The 18690-nt window shown below is 34.8% G+C and overlaps 1 protein-coding gene and 1 pseudogene across 1 annotated transcript in view; one reads left to right on the top strand and one right to left on the bottom strand.

Annotated features, from left to right (window-relative positions):
- LOC118741576 (ATP-dependent DNA helicase PIF1-like) overlaps positions 1–3883 on the top strand; it is a 12545-nt gene extending 8662 nt beyond the window's left edge. Inside the window, exon 3 of the mRNA XM_036473574.1 lies at positions 3828–3883. Within this exon, the coding sequence (XP_036329467.1) occupies positions 3828–3883 (56 nt within the window). The remainder of the gene's footprint in view (positions 1–3827) is intronic.
- Positions 3884–4159: 276 nt separating this feature from the next.
- The window catches only part of LOC118741575, an 18663-nt pseudogene continuing 4132 nt past the window's right edge, over positions 4160–18690 (bottom strand).

Genomic DNA, 18690 nt, shown 5'->3' with positions numbered 1-18690 from the left:
TTTTTTTTCATGTATACACCACACTTCACAACATTCAAACTGATCCCTTGAAACGAATTGGCAATTGGCTCCAATAATGCTGCGTATTTTGCAATTGGAAATAACGCAATTAAAAAGTTGTATCTATTTTTTGCCGCTAAATGAAATTGGAGAGCTGTTTTCCGTGTGACCGCATTTCTCTCCACAGATAATTTTCCAGTCCACCTAGTATATCCACCATTTTTATTTTTTTTTTTATATGCCGATACTTTTGTATTTTATGACCACCGCGCTTCACAAAGTAGGTGGATATTTGGAGCATATCTTCGGCGTATGGCAAACTCGCGAAAAAAACGATAATGTCTTTGATAGTGCCAACTGTGTTTCTAATAACCGAGACATTACTTAAATCGTTGACCACCAGATTTAACCTGTGACTGGCGCAATAAAAATTTAAAGCTTTAGGGAATTTTTGTCTGAGCAACTTCTGAACACCTGCATCTTTGCCCGCCATCGTTGAGCGCCCATCATACCCATGACCAACACATTTCGTGGGATTCATTTGCGTAAATTCCAACCAACTGTATTTGATTAGCTGTTTTCTTGTTGGCAAATTCCTGTTGGCAAAAATTTTTCCCGCAGAAACTAGCAGCTTCCCCTCGAAGTGAAATGTCATTTTGCTCACTCAATTTCCCCTACTTTGCAAGTCTTTTGGGTACGCGAGCACAAAAAGCTGATGGTTTTTATAACTTTCAATAATTAACAGGTACACGATGCAACTAATTGTGAACGGTATTTTGACTTTACGAATTTCATTGTAGAGTACAAAGACTCACAGTTATACGTTGTACCAAAAATTGAAAATATGCGGCTCGAAGCTGTTTCTAGGGTTCGAACGATACTATCGATATTGAGTAAGTATCGATACTGAGGGTATAAAAATGAGTACTTTAATACTCGATACCTTAATTGGTGATTTTACTCGATACTTTCCAAAGTACTCGTAGTATCGAATACTTTTAAAAAAACACACTTTTTAAATTTTTTCTTCCATTGGCAACCCCATTTTCTTTGCTTATATAGATTACTATCATTCAATTTTGTCCATCACATAAAATAAACTGAAATTTCGTGTAGTCTGTTACATAACATAAACCTAATAAGTTAAAGTTTAATGGCCTTATTCATAAAAAATAAAGCAGGCTTAAAGAGCTTAAATAAAATGACACTTTCATACAATTTTCAGTTTATAAACCTTTTTTATTTTTATGAATAAGGCCATACAACTTTACTTTAAAGTTCACGAAAATACAGAATTTTTAGAAACTTTTAGGGTATGCAGTTTTGTAACCTATTCAACTTTCCGTGTAGCCTACTACCGTTGACTTTTAATTAAAACTTGCACAATATTATACAAAATTGAATAGGCTACAAAAATGCATACCCACAAAGTTTCCAAAAATTCTTAATAAAAATTAAATTCGTGAAAGTAAATATGTGTGTATGTATGTATGTACATTTAACGTTAAAATTAGTTCTAACGTGAAAGTAAGTTTTGCAGTGAAATAAAAATCAAATATTTTAAATGTCTATTGTTTTAATTTCAGGAAATAACTAGATATACGATTGAAGAACAAAATAATTTTAGTATCCCAAAAAACGTATTTTAATGAATCCGATACTGAGTAGTATCGATACTTTTTCCCTGATACTTTTAGAGTATCGATACCATGAGCTCGATGCTGGAATGAGTACTCAGTATCGATACCAAAGTCTGAAATTTCGAACCCTAGCTGTTTCAACAGCGGATATTTTAAATATGGTACTTGTTGCCGGAATTCAAGCAATGGCAAACCTTTAATTACATTTCCAGTGCCTTATCTTCTTTTTATTCCAAAAAATCCCACTCTTCTTCGCTTTTCTTAAAAAGAAGTATTTCGGATATTGTAACTTCATCCTCAATTATGTCACATAAAAAGGGTTTATGAAGTATGCAAACGCACATTTAAATAATTTCATATCGGCAAATAATGAAATATCCTTTTTTGGAAGTCATGAATAAAAAGACGTAGTTTAGCTTCAAATAATCTGCGAAAAATCAGAAACATTTTTGTTCTCTCCTCGTAAAGACAACTTCAAGTTTTGCAAATGTTCCATCATATCGGTAAAGAACATTAAGTCAGAAAGCCAATTTTCAATCTCCAATTGCGGGTAATGTTCCGATCCCAATTTGCGTATGTTTATATAAAAAGAATACAATAAAAAAAAACAACACAATGGAAAAGAATTCCCAGCAAATAAATATGTATTTTAAAAAGTAAAAAAGAGCCAAAATATTCTAAGCAAAGAGAAAGTAAAAAGAGCCGCACTTTGCTAAGCAAAGAGCCGCGTTTGCCCACCTTCGCTATATGCAAATGCGCTTTTAATTCCACATATTTTGATGAATACGTTTTGAAGGACTTTACTCCTGAATTGCCTACTCAGTCCAAAGTAGCACTTGTTGGCAAGAGTGATTCTGCCTTGGATTTGCATGCTGACATTGTTAGGTATACGCTTAAACATGCCAACAAGTTTTGTATTGACTACATTTTACAAACTCCAACAAGCTCAACAGTCACGAAATCGATGCCGACATTCTAATGACCAATTTTTAATCCTTTGGATTTACCGAAATCAAAGCCACCAAAAAGCTTGTTATAAAATCATAAAGCGCATACGCGAATTTGTTTTTCTAGTTTTTGATGAAAAACTTATTGCTTTTTTATAAACATTTGTTTTATAATTTTATCAAATAAAATTGAACTGCTAAATTATAAAATAAGCTATTTTTTATAAGAGTTTAGAGAATTGAAATGATTTAGCGAGATTCTAGCGATTTCTGTTTATAAATCTGGCAGGACGGCGAAAAAATAATAGACAACGTAAATGTTGTGAAATTCATTAGGGACAGCAGAATACCAAATAGCCAGATATCCGTATCCTGCTCTTACTTTTTACATGGCATCCGAAATCAGGGTACCTATCCCTTTGATTTTCCGTCCGGCACATCCCTGGTTAAAGAGAACTTTATTTTAAATTTGAAGATTAATTTGATATTGATAGTCCCTAAACAATTGCCACAAGGAAATACTAAATTTTTTTGACAGTATGAGTAGGAATGCCAAATTTTGGGTAGTAACATCGATATATCGATATTTCAATACAACAGAAAAATTAAATTCGATGTATTTATCGCCAGAAAAACATCGATATATCATTGGTTTCCATGCTCGATAACTTGTTCAGTCTTGGTTAAATTTAAGGAAAATTTACTCCTTTTCAGTACCAACCTATGCAGTTTTCCTTAATTCAGTAAAGGACATACATAGCATTCCCCGGTATTTAATTAGACTTCCTGTTTTACCATCCCAAAGGAGCCAAAAGTTTAAACAACCTGATTTCTGTGGAATTCGAATTCACAAATGAATATTTTATGTCAAATTGGCAATATGAATGTTTGTCGTATACGCCCCGCTAAACATTTTTCAAAGGTTAGGTTAGCATTGTCAATACTGCACGGTAAATTCAAAATTTCTAAATATTCCTCCAAGTAATGAGAAATAATTTTAATTATTGTAAGAATTCATGATCAGTTTAGAAATTTTTCAAAAAATATTGGGTAAGTTGAATCCATAACAAGTTTGACATTGATGATATCGATGTTTCAAAACCATCTCATTGCATAGCCAAGCACGAGCAAGCTGCAGTTGCAGCCGCATTTAGCTGCTTTTATTTCTGAAACGTTAAAAAAAAATATCTTTCTGGGTGTTCATACGAAAAAGTAAAATTTATATTTCTCAATTTCATAGTGAATTGCACGGAAAAGCTGGAAATATTGCAACGTCTGACTGTACCTTTACAATAGTCCCATTTCATTTTACTGCATCTATTTCATAGCATTTAGCTTCCTTAATCATACTTTTAATTCGCATCGAAAGTGTGAAGTTATGCATATCATGGTAAAGTGTTCAGAATTCTAGCGCGCCTGAATGCTTTGCTTTCGCTTTTGTTTATTTACTGTCGACTGATTTTGGCGTCTAACGACTTCTACACTTTCAACAGTTTGTCTTCACTTATAATACGGACAATAAAAGCATAGTAAAATTTGCTCCAGTTATAAGTACGTTTTTACTTCCAGTAATTAATTTTGATTGACAAATAACAATTCTTCAGCATATTGATTGCTCTGAAAGACAATAAAATGTATAAATGCTTTTATACTATGTTCAAATTGAAGAGTTAAAACATGCTAAATGAGCTTAAACCAGTTAACGCACTAAACATTTTGAAGTCTCTAAGTAATCCGTACGCGTTAATATCATGAAGCAGGCATTCGCACAAAACAAATTGAAACACAAAAACTTGATTTTGAATATTTTTTTATATATTTTTTATTGGAAATCAAACAACCGTCAAAGCTAACTCCAAATGTTTAATGTGGACGATTGTGTTTTACAAAAAGCTCTTTTTCATTTAACAAGTTAAATGGGGCCAATTTGAACGTAATATTACTTTATTATTGAAGTTCATCATGCTCCTAGACATACGAGATTTGTATGTCAGTTGGACAAAGTTAAGTTGTGTCTAAAGCCCATCACAAATTGTAAATGTGTATAAAAATAAACCGATTTTAGTAGTACACATCCAAAAAACCTCGACGGCAATTTCATACCATGAATCCTTTATCAACTTAAAATAATCGTTTGATACAGTATTAGTATGACATTAATCCAAGTTACCGAGAATTTTTTTAATCACTGAATTAATTTCTTTAAAAGCAGTGCTGGAAAGATAGTAATTCAAAGTGAAAAAATTTCACTTTCCAGGCATACAGGCAGCAACACATATGCTAGTGTTTGGCCGAGCTTCACCTATGATTTGTGGAGTGCGCCTTGATATTGCCACAAAGCGGTGGGACCTACAGTTTTACGCCGACTCCGAACGGCGATTGTATTTTTATGAGAATGCACTCCGAGGTTTGGCATTGCCTGCCGAGGGACGACCGCTGTTAAGAAAAAACATTTTTTTAAATTTTTTTGTGATGTTGCCTTGACCCCGGCTTGAACCCAGGCGCTGCGGAGTGGTAGCACGCACTGCTTACCACTACACCACAGCGGCAGCATACATAATGTGACCAACCGTAGTTCTTTCGAAAGTACAGTACTTCTTTTCTCGCTCTTGTACTACGTACTTCGAAGTACAGTGAAATGTACTTCTTTGCGATACTTTGTAATTCAGGAGGGAGAATTTGTAACCAGTTGGGGACAATTTTTGGGTCCCTATCGCACTTTTTGACGCATGATATAAATGTTTTTGCGTCAAAACGTGTAGCAACGATTCGAAAATTGTCACTAACTGGTATCAGAATCTCCCCCCAGGTTCTGTACTTCTTCGATCTTCTGGACGATCGTCACATGGCCTGGGCGATTACTTCGTTCAAACCATTAAAGTCGCCGAGGACCGATGGAATCATACCTGCGCAGCAGCAAAGGGCTCTGAAGGTGTCGTGCAATTGGTTGGATCCTATTTATGCGAACTGCGTGAGGACCGGGTACATCCCCAAGGCTTGGAGGGTAGTCATTTTTGCGTTCATCCTGAAGGCCGGAAAATGCGCTTATGTTTCCACTAGGTATTTTAGGCCAATCAGTCTCTATTCGTTTTTGCTAAAAACGCTAGAGAGACTAACAGAACTGTACATAAGAAACGCGATCCCTCGTGACTGTCTTTCAAGAGCTCAATATGCTTATGGCAAGAATACCGCCGTGTACACATTGGTAAAGTGGTCAGAGGAACCCTTCACATATAAAGATTATAGAGTAGGGGCCTTCTTCGATATCGAAGGGGCCTTCAACAATGTCACTCCAGAGGCAATAGTCAAGTAAATTCATAATCTGAGGATTGAAATCAACATAATAAGGGTTATCTACAGCTAACTTCGTGTCATTAGTAGTCGAAAATTTAAAAGGAATGGTAAGTGTCCTGGTCGATGGGTTCAGGATTATGGCAGCCCTATATTAGGAGCACTCCACAAGGTGGTTTTCTCTCTCCCCTGCTCTGGATTGCGGTTGTAAACGACCTTCTGGAGAAACTGGAAAAAGTGGGCAGTCGGGTGATCGCCTATGTAGATGATGTGCAACTTTTGGTTAAGGGACGATTTCTATACACACTTTTCGATCTGGCTCTAGGTTATCTGACCCAGGTAACTAGGTGAGCGATCAACGGCGGCTGTCGTAGAAGCCTAACTTTGAGGAAAGGGTTAGAAAAGTGTCGGTTTCCTGGTACTGCTGTAGGGGGGCTATCGGTAAAAGGTGAGGTTTCTCGCCCAAATTAATTTATTAGCTTTAGGAAACCAGATTTAAGCCCATATTATTTCAAGGAGCCGTTGTCTGGTGGAACTCACTAGAGAAGGCTACACTTGTAAAACAGGAATTAGCGGAGCATTAGGAACCACACCCAGACTGGCGCTTAACATACATATATTGATCACGGCGCCTGTGGATATTGCAGACAGAATTGTCGCAGCACGAACTGCTATAGGCCTAAGGAAAACCGGGGCCTTTTGTGACATAAAAAAGGAAAAGAAGATGTTTCTCTGCTGCAGAAAATGTTTTTATAGGGCACTTTAAAACACGTTACCTCTCAAGGGCTAGTGATGGGGGTTCTGACAGGCCATTGTGCGATCGGTATGCATGCGGTGAGACTAGGAATTTCAACTGATCCTTTTTTAATCAGCTGTCAAGAGGAAAATGAAGTAGAATCATCTCCACACTTTCTTTTAGAATGTCCAACCTTCGATAGGCTAAGATGGAAGCATTTTGGCTCGCACTTCTGAACAAACACTGAGCTCTCAGGGATTGAAATTAGCTGCATTCGAAATTTCGTAATCGGCCCGCGGCGTTAACTTAACAACACCTAACCTGTACTTGAGCTATGAAATAGTTGGTCACATTAATGACGAGTGACGTATAGAGTGTGATCTTTATACGACGAGAGAGGACTTTACTTCTCAATTGCCTACTCAGTTGGCAAGAGTGATTGTGATTCTCTGTTGGATTTCAAGGCTACATTAATAGGTGTGTATAGTAACAAATAGTCAGTACTAATTTGTACTGGAACCTGCAAATTTTTACTGGAAAAGTGTATAATAACCCCAAAAATTTGCAAGAGAGCACTGGATCGAGAGATAAATTCTTGCTAGTGAAATGCTTACTAGCAGAAATTAGCTAGCAGGAGAAGAAGAAGAATAAAAGTCAAAAGCTGCCATTTGTCGAATTGGTTAAGCGTAAACAAAAGTAAAATGACTGGAAATCAAAATATTAATGATGTACTGGACTGTGTAAGTGCTTGTGTGTAAAGCAAAGTGTTTAAAACTGATTTGTAAATAGTAAAACGGTTACAGCAGAATGTCAAAACAGTGCAACGACTGTTCACTTGCAAGTTTCTACTAGTGTTGTGTTCAATAACTTTTTCTGCAAGTTTTCTCTTTTTCTCACTTTCACGCTCTATTTTGCTTTTACGCTCTCGCTGCACTTTTTTACTGGAGAAATTACTATACACATCTATTATTGGTGTTAATGCCAGTGTTGCCACTGACATATTTTTTCCTCTACAAAAAAACGTACCAAAACGGTTTTGAGAGTACCAAAAATATTTTATTTGCAGTAATAAAAAAGAAATGGTTTTTTCTAATTTATTATTTTTCAATAAAGAAACAAAATGTTTTAAACATAAATTCATTTCACTGGTTTAAAAAACATTTTTTCACATAGAGAATCTTTCCTATTGTCAATATACAGTATTTTTAATTTAATTTTTTTTTACTATTTTTTATAAAAATATAGTTCATACTATAACAAAACACATGAAAAGGTAATTTCTAGATTCTTTCAAAACTTTGGAAAAATCAATAAATGTTCGTGCAAATTTCCAATTTTTTAGTCAGATTTTTTAGAATTTTTTTTTTTAGATGCAGTTTTGAAGCCCAATAAATTTAAAACGTGGTCAAGTGTGTTCACAACCCACAAATTTATTGCACTTCAAATTAAATTAGCTTGTTTACTTGTCCATCACTCTATTAAAACTAATCTGTCTTTATATATTTACTCATTGACAAGTCAAGAATGATAGAATACCCGTACAAGATTGCGCCGTCCTGTCGGCGATGACATTTCTCAAGTAAAAGCAAACAACGACAAATAGGAGGATAAAAGAAACTGTCAAAGCAGTAAATTTTTTAATATGTACATATTAAATTTTTCGATAGAAAACGTGCTTTAGTTGTGTAAACTTGTAAAAATATATGATTTGACAAGACCAAAATTGCGGTAGCATTGACGGTGCCACCCAAGAATTATAGAATATCAAATCGCGCATTCCCGGTGGTACTGTCATTTTTCAAACTTGTAACTGTCAACAGTGACGTGTGTGCCAAGACCGGTATGCTCTGACTGTTTGTGTGATGACAGGAGACTTCGTTTTCTCCTCGTTCACTACCAGACCCATTTGCTTTGTTTCTCTATTTAATCCCAAGAACATACGAAGCCCTTGTTTTTACCGATAATATCGAAGTCGTCGGCATACGCCAGCGATTGTACGTTCTTGTAAAGTATTGTCCCTGAGCGGTTGAGTTCTGCGGCTTTTATTATCTTCTCCAAGGTCAGATTAAAGAAATCACACGAAAGGGAGTCACCTTTTCCGAAACCTCGTTTGGTATCAAATAGCTCGGAGAGGTCTTTCCCAATCCTGACACAGCTTATGGTATTGCTCAACGTCATTTTACAAAGCTGTATTAGTTTCGCGAAAATTCGGTATTATACCTTTCAGTAAACATTTATGTCGACATTTGACAAAACAAACTCTTTAAAAATTAAAAATTTTTCAGGAGAGCGAAAAAACAATATTAAGTGGTTTCCACCATGATACAAAAAAGAAGGTAATTTCACTTAAAATTTCTTTGACGGATACAGGCATTTTTGAAGTTTCATAACTTGTACATATTACAAGCGGCGTTGCCACATTGTTAGGAATAAAATCTAAATGATTGTATTTCGGGATGGGAGTATCTGCTGTTTTTAATGGGCCATAGTATTTTCTAACGATCCTCGTGCCTGATAAGAAAAAGATAGTTCCAGTTTACAATTTTTTACGGATACTAGCATTCTTGCTGTTTTTAGCAATTATGATTACAAAAACACACGCCGTTTTATGGCATTAGTGTAACAAACAAGAGAATTATTCTTTCCGTGATAACTTTTATTTGCGTAGTTTTGAAACAAATTAACATACATACATTACTATACACGTGTGCATAAACAAATCAGCAAATAAATCAGAAATTGAGCAAATAAACGGAACTTTCGGAAGATTTTTTTCATCGACGTCACAAGCTTCTAACCACTTACGTCTGATAAAAGGGAGCTTTGGGAATTTTAAAAAACTTCAACCCGGAATCTTTGCACAAATGTACGGAATTTGTGCAGCCTTTAAACGCGCATCTCATTTTTTCTTTTTATTGTTTTAATAAAAGCTTTATATTTTTCTTTGTATGAATATTTTTCTGTTTGAAAATTTTCAAAAAGCAGTTAAAAAGTCATTTATTTATTGTAGCTGGTAGCTTGATTTCTTCGAAAATGTCATAATGCCAGCAAAAGTCAAATGGCTAACATGGCGACCAAAATCATTGAGTGAAACTACCTCCTTTTTTGTATCATGGTTTCCACCATGCTCCCTTATTTTCATTTTGACGCAGTTCAATGTTGATTATTTTACTTTTATTTGGATTCGCTATTTGTTTTCGCTCAAATTAGTTTTTATAATTTTTCAAGAAAAAAAATGTTTCAAATGGAGTGAGTTATACAAGTTTTGAATTTATTTACAAGCAAATGTTTTTCCCGCTTTTGCCAATTAAATAAGTTCTATGCAAGATGGTTTGTCTAAAAAAATACGTCTACCTATATGGTATATGGGGTATGGAAATATCCCTTTTCCCTAGCAGTAAACTTTTTAGTGTGGGCAAGATTGATATTTTTTAAGTAAGGCAGATCGGAATATGCGCTCTCTGGGAAGACAATACCTGTAATTATTGTACCATGGTAACCACCATGACACAAAAAGGAAGGTAGTTTCAATAAACAACTTCACTGATAATACAGTTTTTGGAAGGATATTTATTCTTTGGACACAGATGACAAATGGCATTTTTTTTTGATTCTTGGAATAAGGATCCCGTGTTCAAAGGCTGGTTGTGTAAACACTTGAGGTTACGAGGCTAATTGTTTGCAATTGCACATTAAAAGCCAAATCAGGAAGAGCTGATCTATTGCAACACGCACGCTCGCAAAAGTATCAAAAAAGCTGTAGCAGCATAAAAAGTCAGAAAAAAGTAAGCGACTTTTTTAAGACATCATTGAAAATATAATGAACGCAAAAAATATTGCTATGCGTCTTCTTAGCAGAACGTAATTTAGCATTTCCGACAACCGACCAAATGTGTACAAGAAAAAAAAATAAATTTAAAAATCAACGCGATTATTTAGCCCCTTTAAACTTGCACATTATTACCCTGAAATTTAATGGGCTATCAAACTGCGTACTAAAAAAAAGTCTAAAAAATCTAAATAAAAAGTTGAAAATCTAGCTGAAGCTGTGCAGATTGCCATGGGGCGCTCGCCCCGCTCCTCCCCCAGAGCTCGAAAAAGCAAAATCTCGGATAAAATATATTACCAAAGAACGTAGATAACAAGAAGGGACAACTCGTTATAATTGTAGCGAAAGTGCGCAACAGGGACGTGCCTTCTTTTTTGCCCGAGTGCGTTTTCGTCCTAATATTTATGAATTGGTTACTTTGAGTCTTACTGCTGTAATAACGGCCGCCTCGAGCATCTTCGTCAATCGGAGGTAGATGCAAGATCACGCTTACACAGTGTTACGGTCTTTATATGCATACTTAATCGCATCCTTGATTTAGCCATCTGAAAAGTAAATTCGTCTAAGATAGACAAACCCCGTGGGGGTTTCTGTATATTTCGGGTGCAGCGTCATCCATTGGGTCCCTTTTCTGCAAAACCTTTGCTTGTCATGAAATGAATACGAATTATGAATTCTAATCAGATTGTATAAAAAATACGGATTTTCTAAATACCTTAACTTCAACGCGGGTCCATTTTTAGCAAAGGAATTTTTCATAATACAGATAGTCACGCTGCGAATTTGAACGAAATCTGTTAATAAATACGACTTTTATATAAGTAACTCTACTCCAGCGCCACCAGCTTGTTTTCTAGTAGCCCATAATAGGACCTCCGACAATTTGACTGGGCTCTATTGAGTGGTTTTTGAGTTTAGTCCGAAAAACGGAAATGGCTATCATTATATGTATGTAATCTTCCTTACCCTGAGTTTGATCCGAAAAAAAATTCACGCGAAAATTTTTATTCCCCCCATAGTAAGTACATGAAAACCAAAAGCGAAAAGTGAACCGGTTCAGGGAAGATGAAACTCATGATAAGGCTGAATATGTTTCGAATGAAAAAAAATCATCATGAAAGTAATAAACGTTTCGAGTGTGTATTAACAAAATAAGTTCATAAATACGGCTTTTATAAGGTTCGTTCGCGTAGCTGTTAATTGTTCATGTTTAACCAAAACTTACAAGTTTTTGCGTTCGCGTACGCAAAAAACTTGCAAAGTAGGGGAAATTGAGAAAGCAAAGTGACATTTCATTTTGAGGGGAAGCTGCTGGTTTCTGCTGGAAAAATTTTTGCCAACAGCAATTTGCCAACAGGAAAACAGCTGATCAAAAACAGCTGGTTGGCATTTACGCAAATCACAAAATTGAATTTGATGGTTTGGAAGTTAAAAATTACAAAATGCGACTAATTAAACTTGTAAGAAGTAAGTAGTTATTTGTTTAATCAATAAACTGTGCCAGGATACCACTTTGTAATGAATTTTCGTACGTTTTAAATTTTACACTTTTGAATGTAAACAAAAATTATATCAGCTGTTCGTCTAACTTGCAAGTTTCTGCAAATTTTCTGTTCGCGTACTATTTTGGATATTTCTCTCTTGTGAGCGAACAGATGACATTTCGCCGGAATTTGGCAGTTGGTTGGTTTTTGTTGGAGATTTTAAACGAACGCACCTATAATTAACTCGACTTCAGCACCACCTAGCGGGTCCGCTTTTCGCAAGTGCCCTTTTCATCATGCTTACGAAATCGGTTCATAAATACAGCTTATATAAATAACTCGCCTCCCGCGCCATCTAGCGGCTCCGTTTTTGGTAAACGTATTTTCTATTAGTCGGTTAAATAACTCGACTCCCGCGCCACCTAGCGGGTCTAGTTTTGGTAAACGTGTTTGCCATCATGCTGGTAGCTTTCATTTTGATTTTAAAGATTTAAAAGAAATCGGTTCATAAATACGATTTTTATAAATAAATCGACCCCAGCACCACCTATCGAATTTTCTGGTAGCCTATAATAGGACCATATATGCAAGGTATAACCTCTGAAAATTTGACTAATATCTATGCAGTAGTTTTTGAGTTAACTCCGAACAACGACAACGGCTATTATTTTATATATATAGATTAGTGTGAACCATTCATGCGTAGTCATGAATTTCCACGAATAAATTCAAATTCTAGCGAATTGCAAGCGAATGTACGTTGTCGTTGTTTTGAGTACATTTCTTGATAAATTTGAAGTGGAATTTTTGTAATATTTTCAGTCTTGTACAAAAATTTAAGTGGTTGGACGTATTGTGCGATACTATTTGCAGCACAATCGGGCTTTTACAAGATATGCATTTGCAAATGTAAATGCCACTTTTTTATATGTCCCCGTATATTAAAATGTATCAGAGAAGTAGCATTTACATGTTCCTTTTCTTTCGTATGTACGTGTGTAGCCATGATAAAAAAATAGGAAGGTAGAACCGCTGAGAGGAATTTTGCAAATTCTTGACGTTTGCAAGCAATTTAATTTTAAAATTTTACACACAAATTCACACACACATTCTCATTTTCAAACTCAAACAACAATAACTTTGAAAACTCCTTTTTTGCAAACTTAAAAAAAAAAAATCATGGCCGACGAATTGAGAGAACGGTTTTACCCCGAACGGTTTTATGCCGAAATACTGGGATCACATTTTGCCGCTAATATTGGCATCCCTTACGCGTACATACCCCACACTATCTTCAAAAGAATCAGAATTAAAAAATCAAATCCGAAAACATACATATTTAACTGTTTGTTAGATTCAACGCAATTAATACAAAAACAGGTATAATAGTAGTTCTCTACTTACAGAATATACATACATACATAGTTATGAAGAAAAAAATATTTGCATTAATTGGAGCTGAATCCTACTAACTGATTTGTGCGAAAAATCTTGTGCAAAGAAAATAGCAATCAAAAAGTCAAATTCAATTTAACAATAATCGCATTCTCCGACTGGCGATTTGTCGACATGTTCAACGTATTGCGCATTAAGTGGTTTAATTGAATAGTGTGTATTCAATTTGCCTATGCACTGTAGTGCATTAAACCATTACGCCTATACATAAAATCATTCAATTGGACAAAAGCATGCGAATTAAAAGTAAATGCTGGCAAAATTATAAATGGCAGCTAGATATTTACCCAGCTAGCACATTTGCCACACAATTGCTGAAGTCGGAATAAAAAGTTGACTATTTAGACAAGTCTTAGAGGTTTCGTACCGATTTCTGGGCGAAATGTCTAGAGAATTTTATTTATTTCCTTATCCGATATGTCTGATCGAACTATGTCCGATTTCGGGCATACACGTCTGATAATTCTTAGCTTCCATGATTATTTGGTCAGACATACATATGTTAGATATCCGTCAGAATCGTCGGTCAGAATTTCCCACCTCGTGTCGGTTAGACTTCTTGCCAACCTCTCCATACGCTTCTCTGACCGATATCGGCCAAAATCATACAGATTTCTGACTTTTTTGCCGACGAGCCAGACGGGTATCTAATAGATTTCTGGCAATTTCGCTAGCTGGGTAGTTACAGCCAAGGTGTATTAAACAAGGTGGTGTTGGGGCGACAGCTGAGTTTTTCGCCGTGGAGGCCATTACCTCAAAATGATGTGTTTGTTGTAACTCATACCAATGACAGTATGGACATCAGCGTATAATTTGTTAGTATAATTTTTTACTTATATACGGCCAACACCACCTTGTTAAATACGCCTTGGTTACAGCATATGCATAAATATGTTCGTTCATGTGTGTTTTAATATGTAGTATGTGTGTACAAGAATTTAATTGTTTTATTTGAATTACGGCAGAAGCCATTCAATTTAGAAAATTAAAAATGCTCGTATTCAGTTATCAAATATTTAATATTCGAAATGCTCAGTCGAACAGAAATAGTTAATGCATATGTATGTACATAATTCAGTCTAAATAAGCTCATGAAATTAAGTTTTGGTAGCACTTAAATAATGATTTATTCCGGATTATGTGCGCACAATTTGGTTATGAAATTTTGGCACTCAGTGTCAGGAATAATAAGAGTATAAGTTCGCTTTTCCACTTTATAATTTTATATAGTATGCACATATGTACATTTTTACAGTATATACGGATAATATGTTCGCGATTATTCATAATAATTAAGCAAATAAAACCATATTTAATCAAATTAAACAAATTGAGTCCAAGCTAACTAGTATTACGTTCTCATTGAGTCATAAACTCGATTTTAACGTTTTGTGTTTATGAATAACTGTCAAGAGCGCACATTGGGGTGTTTAAGAAGGTTTGATTGACATTTGCTTGTTTTCTTTTTCTTATTCTCATTTAGCTTGCTCTCGTACCATGATTCAATAATACAAGGTTGGATAAATATTGACATTTGTGTCAGTCGACTGCTTGTAAGGTTGCATTTGAGAAGGAAAGAGAAGCGGGTAACAATTTTATCTCCTTTTGTGGAAAGGTAGTAGGAAATATAAGTAGTCTGGTAGTGCCAAAGAACGTAGATAGCAAGAAGGGACAACTCGTTATAATTGTGGCGAAAGTGCGCAACAGGGGCGTGCTTTCTCTTTTCATCCAATCAAAAAACGCACTAGGGCAAAAGAGAAGGCACGCCCCTGTTGCGAACTTTCGCCACAATTATAACGAGTTGTCCCTTCTTGTTATCTACGTTCTTAGGTAGTGCTGAAATGCGTTTTTGTATACAAATTAAATTAAATATATAAAGAAGATTCCACTGATCTACACAATAGACAATAAATTAACTTTTTATGACCACATAAATATTAAAAATGAAATAAATGGATATTCACATAAAATTCTTGCCAAAGAAAAATCTTTGAAATCTTTGAAGAAATGTTCCCAAATATTCAAAATAAACCATGGTTTCATTGAAATTCCAGTATATATTAAACAAAATTAATGGAATTCAAACAAATCCTTTATTCAAAGGGACTATATGAAGAATTATACAGTTGGTAAAGATGCAATTGATTTAATGCATATAAATTAATCTTTTAAAAATTATAATATTTGTTGCATTTAAAGATTACATGTTCAATATCTTAAATTGAATTACATTTGGTTTTTTTTTAATTTAAATTTTTTAGTAATGTTTTCTACTTTTTCCTCCAATCAGTCTTGCTAATCATTATATTGGTTACATTTAAAAGTTATATCTTCAATATCGCAATTTAATTACATTTGGTTATTTAAAAATCTAATTTTTGCGGGATGTTTTTTACTTTTTTCTCCAATCAGTCTTGTTAATCATTATATCGGTTAAACTTTAAAACTATGTCTTCAATATCGCAATTTAATTACATTTCGTTTTTTAAAAATGTTAATTTTTTGTAATGTTGTGTACTTTTTTCTGCAATCAGTCCCAATGAGCACAAGAAAATATCTTTATTAATATTTCCACTTTCGCTTTTATGGAGTGGTATACTTACCTGTAAATATGCAAAGGCTGCACTTGACCAACCCAAACGCTGCAGTGGTAAAAATACATGCACCAGCAAACGTGGACGGACATCCAAGTGATCCTGACCTTCACAAGAGAATATATTTATTAATATTTGTATTTTCTGCAGCAGCCATACGTGGACGGACACACAGGGATCCTAGCATGCAAAGCTTACTTGCAACGGCTGCACTTGTTGTAAAACGCTACTTCTTGAATACAAATTATGAATAACTCCGATACCCTGCAAACAAATATGTTGATTATTGTTGTAATTCAAAATATTTCCACTATTTTTGATTTTTTTGCCATACTTACTTGAATTTGCCCAATAGGAAAATGAATTTCCACGAAACAATCGATCGGCAGTGTTGCCTGTTGAACTTTTTATACGAAGACAATATTTCTCCTTGTATTTTAGTAGTAGTTTCTACAAATCGAAAAAGAAGGCAACACAGGCTAAGGCAGAATTCGGGAGCGAGACGACTGCCAGGTTATCCAACCTTGTATTATTGAATCATGCTCTCGTACTACAGGATTTAACACACACACATATTAGTCTAGAATACCAACCGTTTAGCAATGAAAAAAGAAGAAATGAGGATCCATAGAACTTTTTATGCTAATTTCAACCATACCAAAATTATTTGGTGCAAATAAAAACCAAAGCCAATAAAATAGGTTACATTTCAACTTTTCTATTCTTTATGTGTTTAATATCTCGGAAACTACTTGACCGTTTAAAAATTATTGATACTAATTTCAACATAATTTAACGTATATACTATAACCAGTTTTAAAAATATTTTTTTATAAACGCTTTTCAAAAAAATATATTTATATTGTTTTGTGGTTTTTTATTTTTCAATATTTCCGGACTAAAAATATAAAAAAGCATATTTTAATAGGTTATGTTATTCAAAAGAGATTATTATTTAAAAAATAAAAAAAATTATTTCCGCCAGATAATTTTGGCAGGGTTGAAATCAGCACAAAAATCTCTATCGATACAAATTTTGGTTTTTGTAATGCTAGATTGTTGATATTCTAGACCTACATATGTGCACGGAATGACGTCGTACTATTTCTTCTTAAATCTTGCAGTACGCGAACAGGCTAACTGTCGGCAAGTTGGTTGCAGGTTTTGATTACACAGGTCCATAAACAACATAACAAAGTTCCACAAAAAAAATCGATGAAAGGTTCCTTTCACCAAACCTAGTCTAACCTATGTTTTTGCGGTTGCTGAACACGAATCTGAAGTCCGTTTTGCTCCATCACGTATGGATTTTTTCCTAACCTCAAAAAGCGCCTCGGATTTTCTCTGTCACGTAAAGTCCGAGATGTTTTTTGAGGTTAGAAAAAAATCCAAACGTGATGGAGCAAAATGGACTTCAGATTCGTGTTCAGCGACCCCACAAACATATAACAGACTAGGCTTGGTCAAAGGAACCTTTCATCGATTTTTTTTGTGGAACTTTGTTATCAAAGACACAAACCAAATTCAGTTTAAACAAGTAAGAAAATCTAAGTTCGGGCGGAGCCGAACATTAAATTCCCGGCGCAAGTATTAAAAACATGTTTCTCTCCTTTCCGAAAACTACCGTTACATGGTAAGCAGGGGTGGTTTTACCCCTATTTTAAACATCTTCCATAGAACGTTCAGTTAGATATAATGAGATAAACTTATATAGTAATATGTGGGCGATATCACGCCCATTTTCCAAAATTCCAAACAATGTTACTTCTTTTCAAGGGATTGTTGTTAATATAAATTTTGAGTAAATTATCTTCCTTAAATTTCGAATTCCGAAGATTCAAGCATTTCTGAAATTTACCGTTATATGAAAAGTGGCGGTAATTTTAGTCTGATTTACATAATTTTCTACGGTTTGCTATTATGTGGCAAGGGCAATAACCATACCGAGTTTGATACAAATTAAACGAGCAGTTACCGAGATACGGATAAGTGGTCATAAGTAGGCGGGGCTACGCCCATTTTCCAAAAATTTATGATCTTATTTTTTGTCTAAAAATTATCCTAAATATTAATTTTGAGTGAATAATCTTCAGTAGTTACTAAAATATCGCAGTTTTCGTATTTCTGAAAACTACCGTTATACGGGAGGTAGGCGTGGTTATCGTCCGAGTTTTCCCATTTTCAAAACCATGCGTCCTACACCCAAAAGAAGTACACACACCAAGTTTCGTGAAGATATCTAAATTTTTACTCGAGTTATCGTGTGCACAGACGGACGGACGGACAGACAGTCACCGCTTAATCGATTTCTCTTTTCATTCTGATCATTTATGTATACATTTGTCTATATCTATCTCGATTCGTTATGCCTGTTACAAACAACCGTTATGTAAACAAAGTTATAATACCCTTGTACACAAGTACGCTCGGGTATAAAAATGATTGCATTCCCATAAACTCCAAATAAAAGTGGTGTTTAAGGAGAGTCCAACGAAATTTTGTGTATGGTAAAGTCCCAGTTTAAGAATAGAAATTGGCCAATAAACTATAAATAAATAAAAATGAGAACGTAATATAATTAAAATTAATTTACGAGTAGCCACGTTTTATTGTTATAATTTATATGGTAAGGGCAGTGTGTTATGGTTTTTCGGTATATACTATGCTCTAGGGATGGGTAAATTCGATATTCGAAGCTTCGATATTCGAATTTT

This window comes from Rhagoletis pomonella, unplaced genomic scaffold (assembly GCF_013731165.1).
Source record: "Rhagoletis pomonella isolate Grant_MI unplaced genomic scaffold, Rhpom_1.0 Rhpom_scaffold_00006, whole genome shotgun sequence".
Lineage (NCBI taxonomy): Eukaryota > Metazoa > Arthropoda > Insecta > Diptera > Tephritidae > Rhagoletis > Rhagoletis pomonella.
This window is presented reverse-complemented; position numbering and strand designations above follow the sequence as displayed.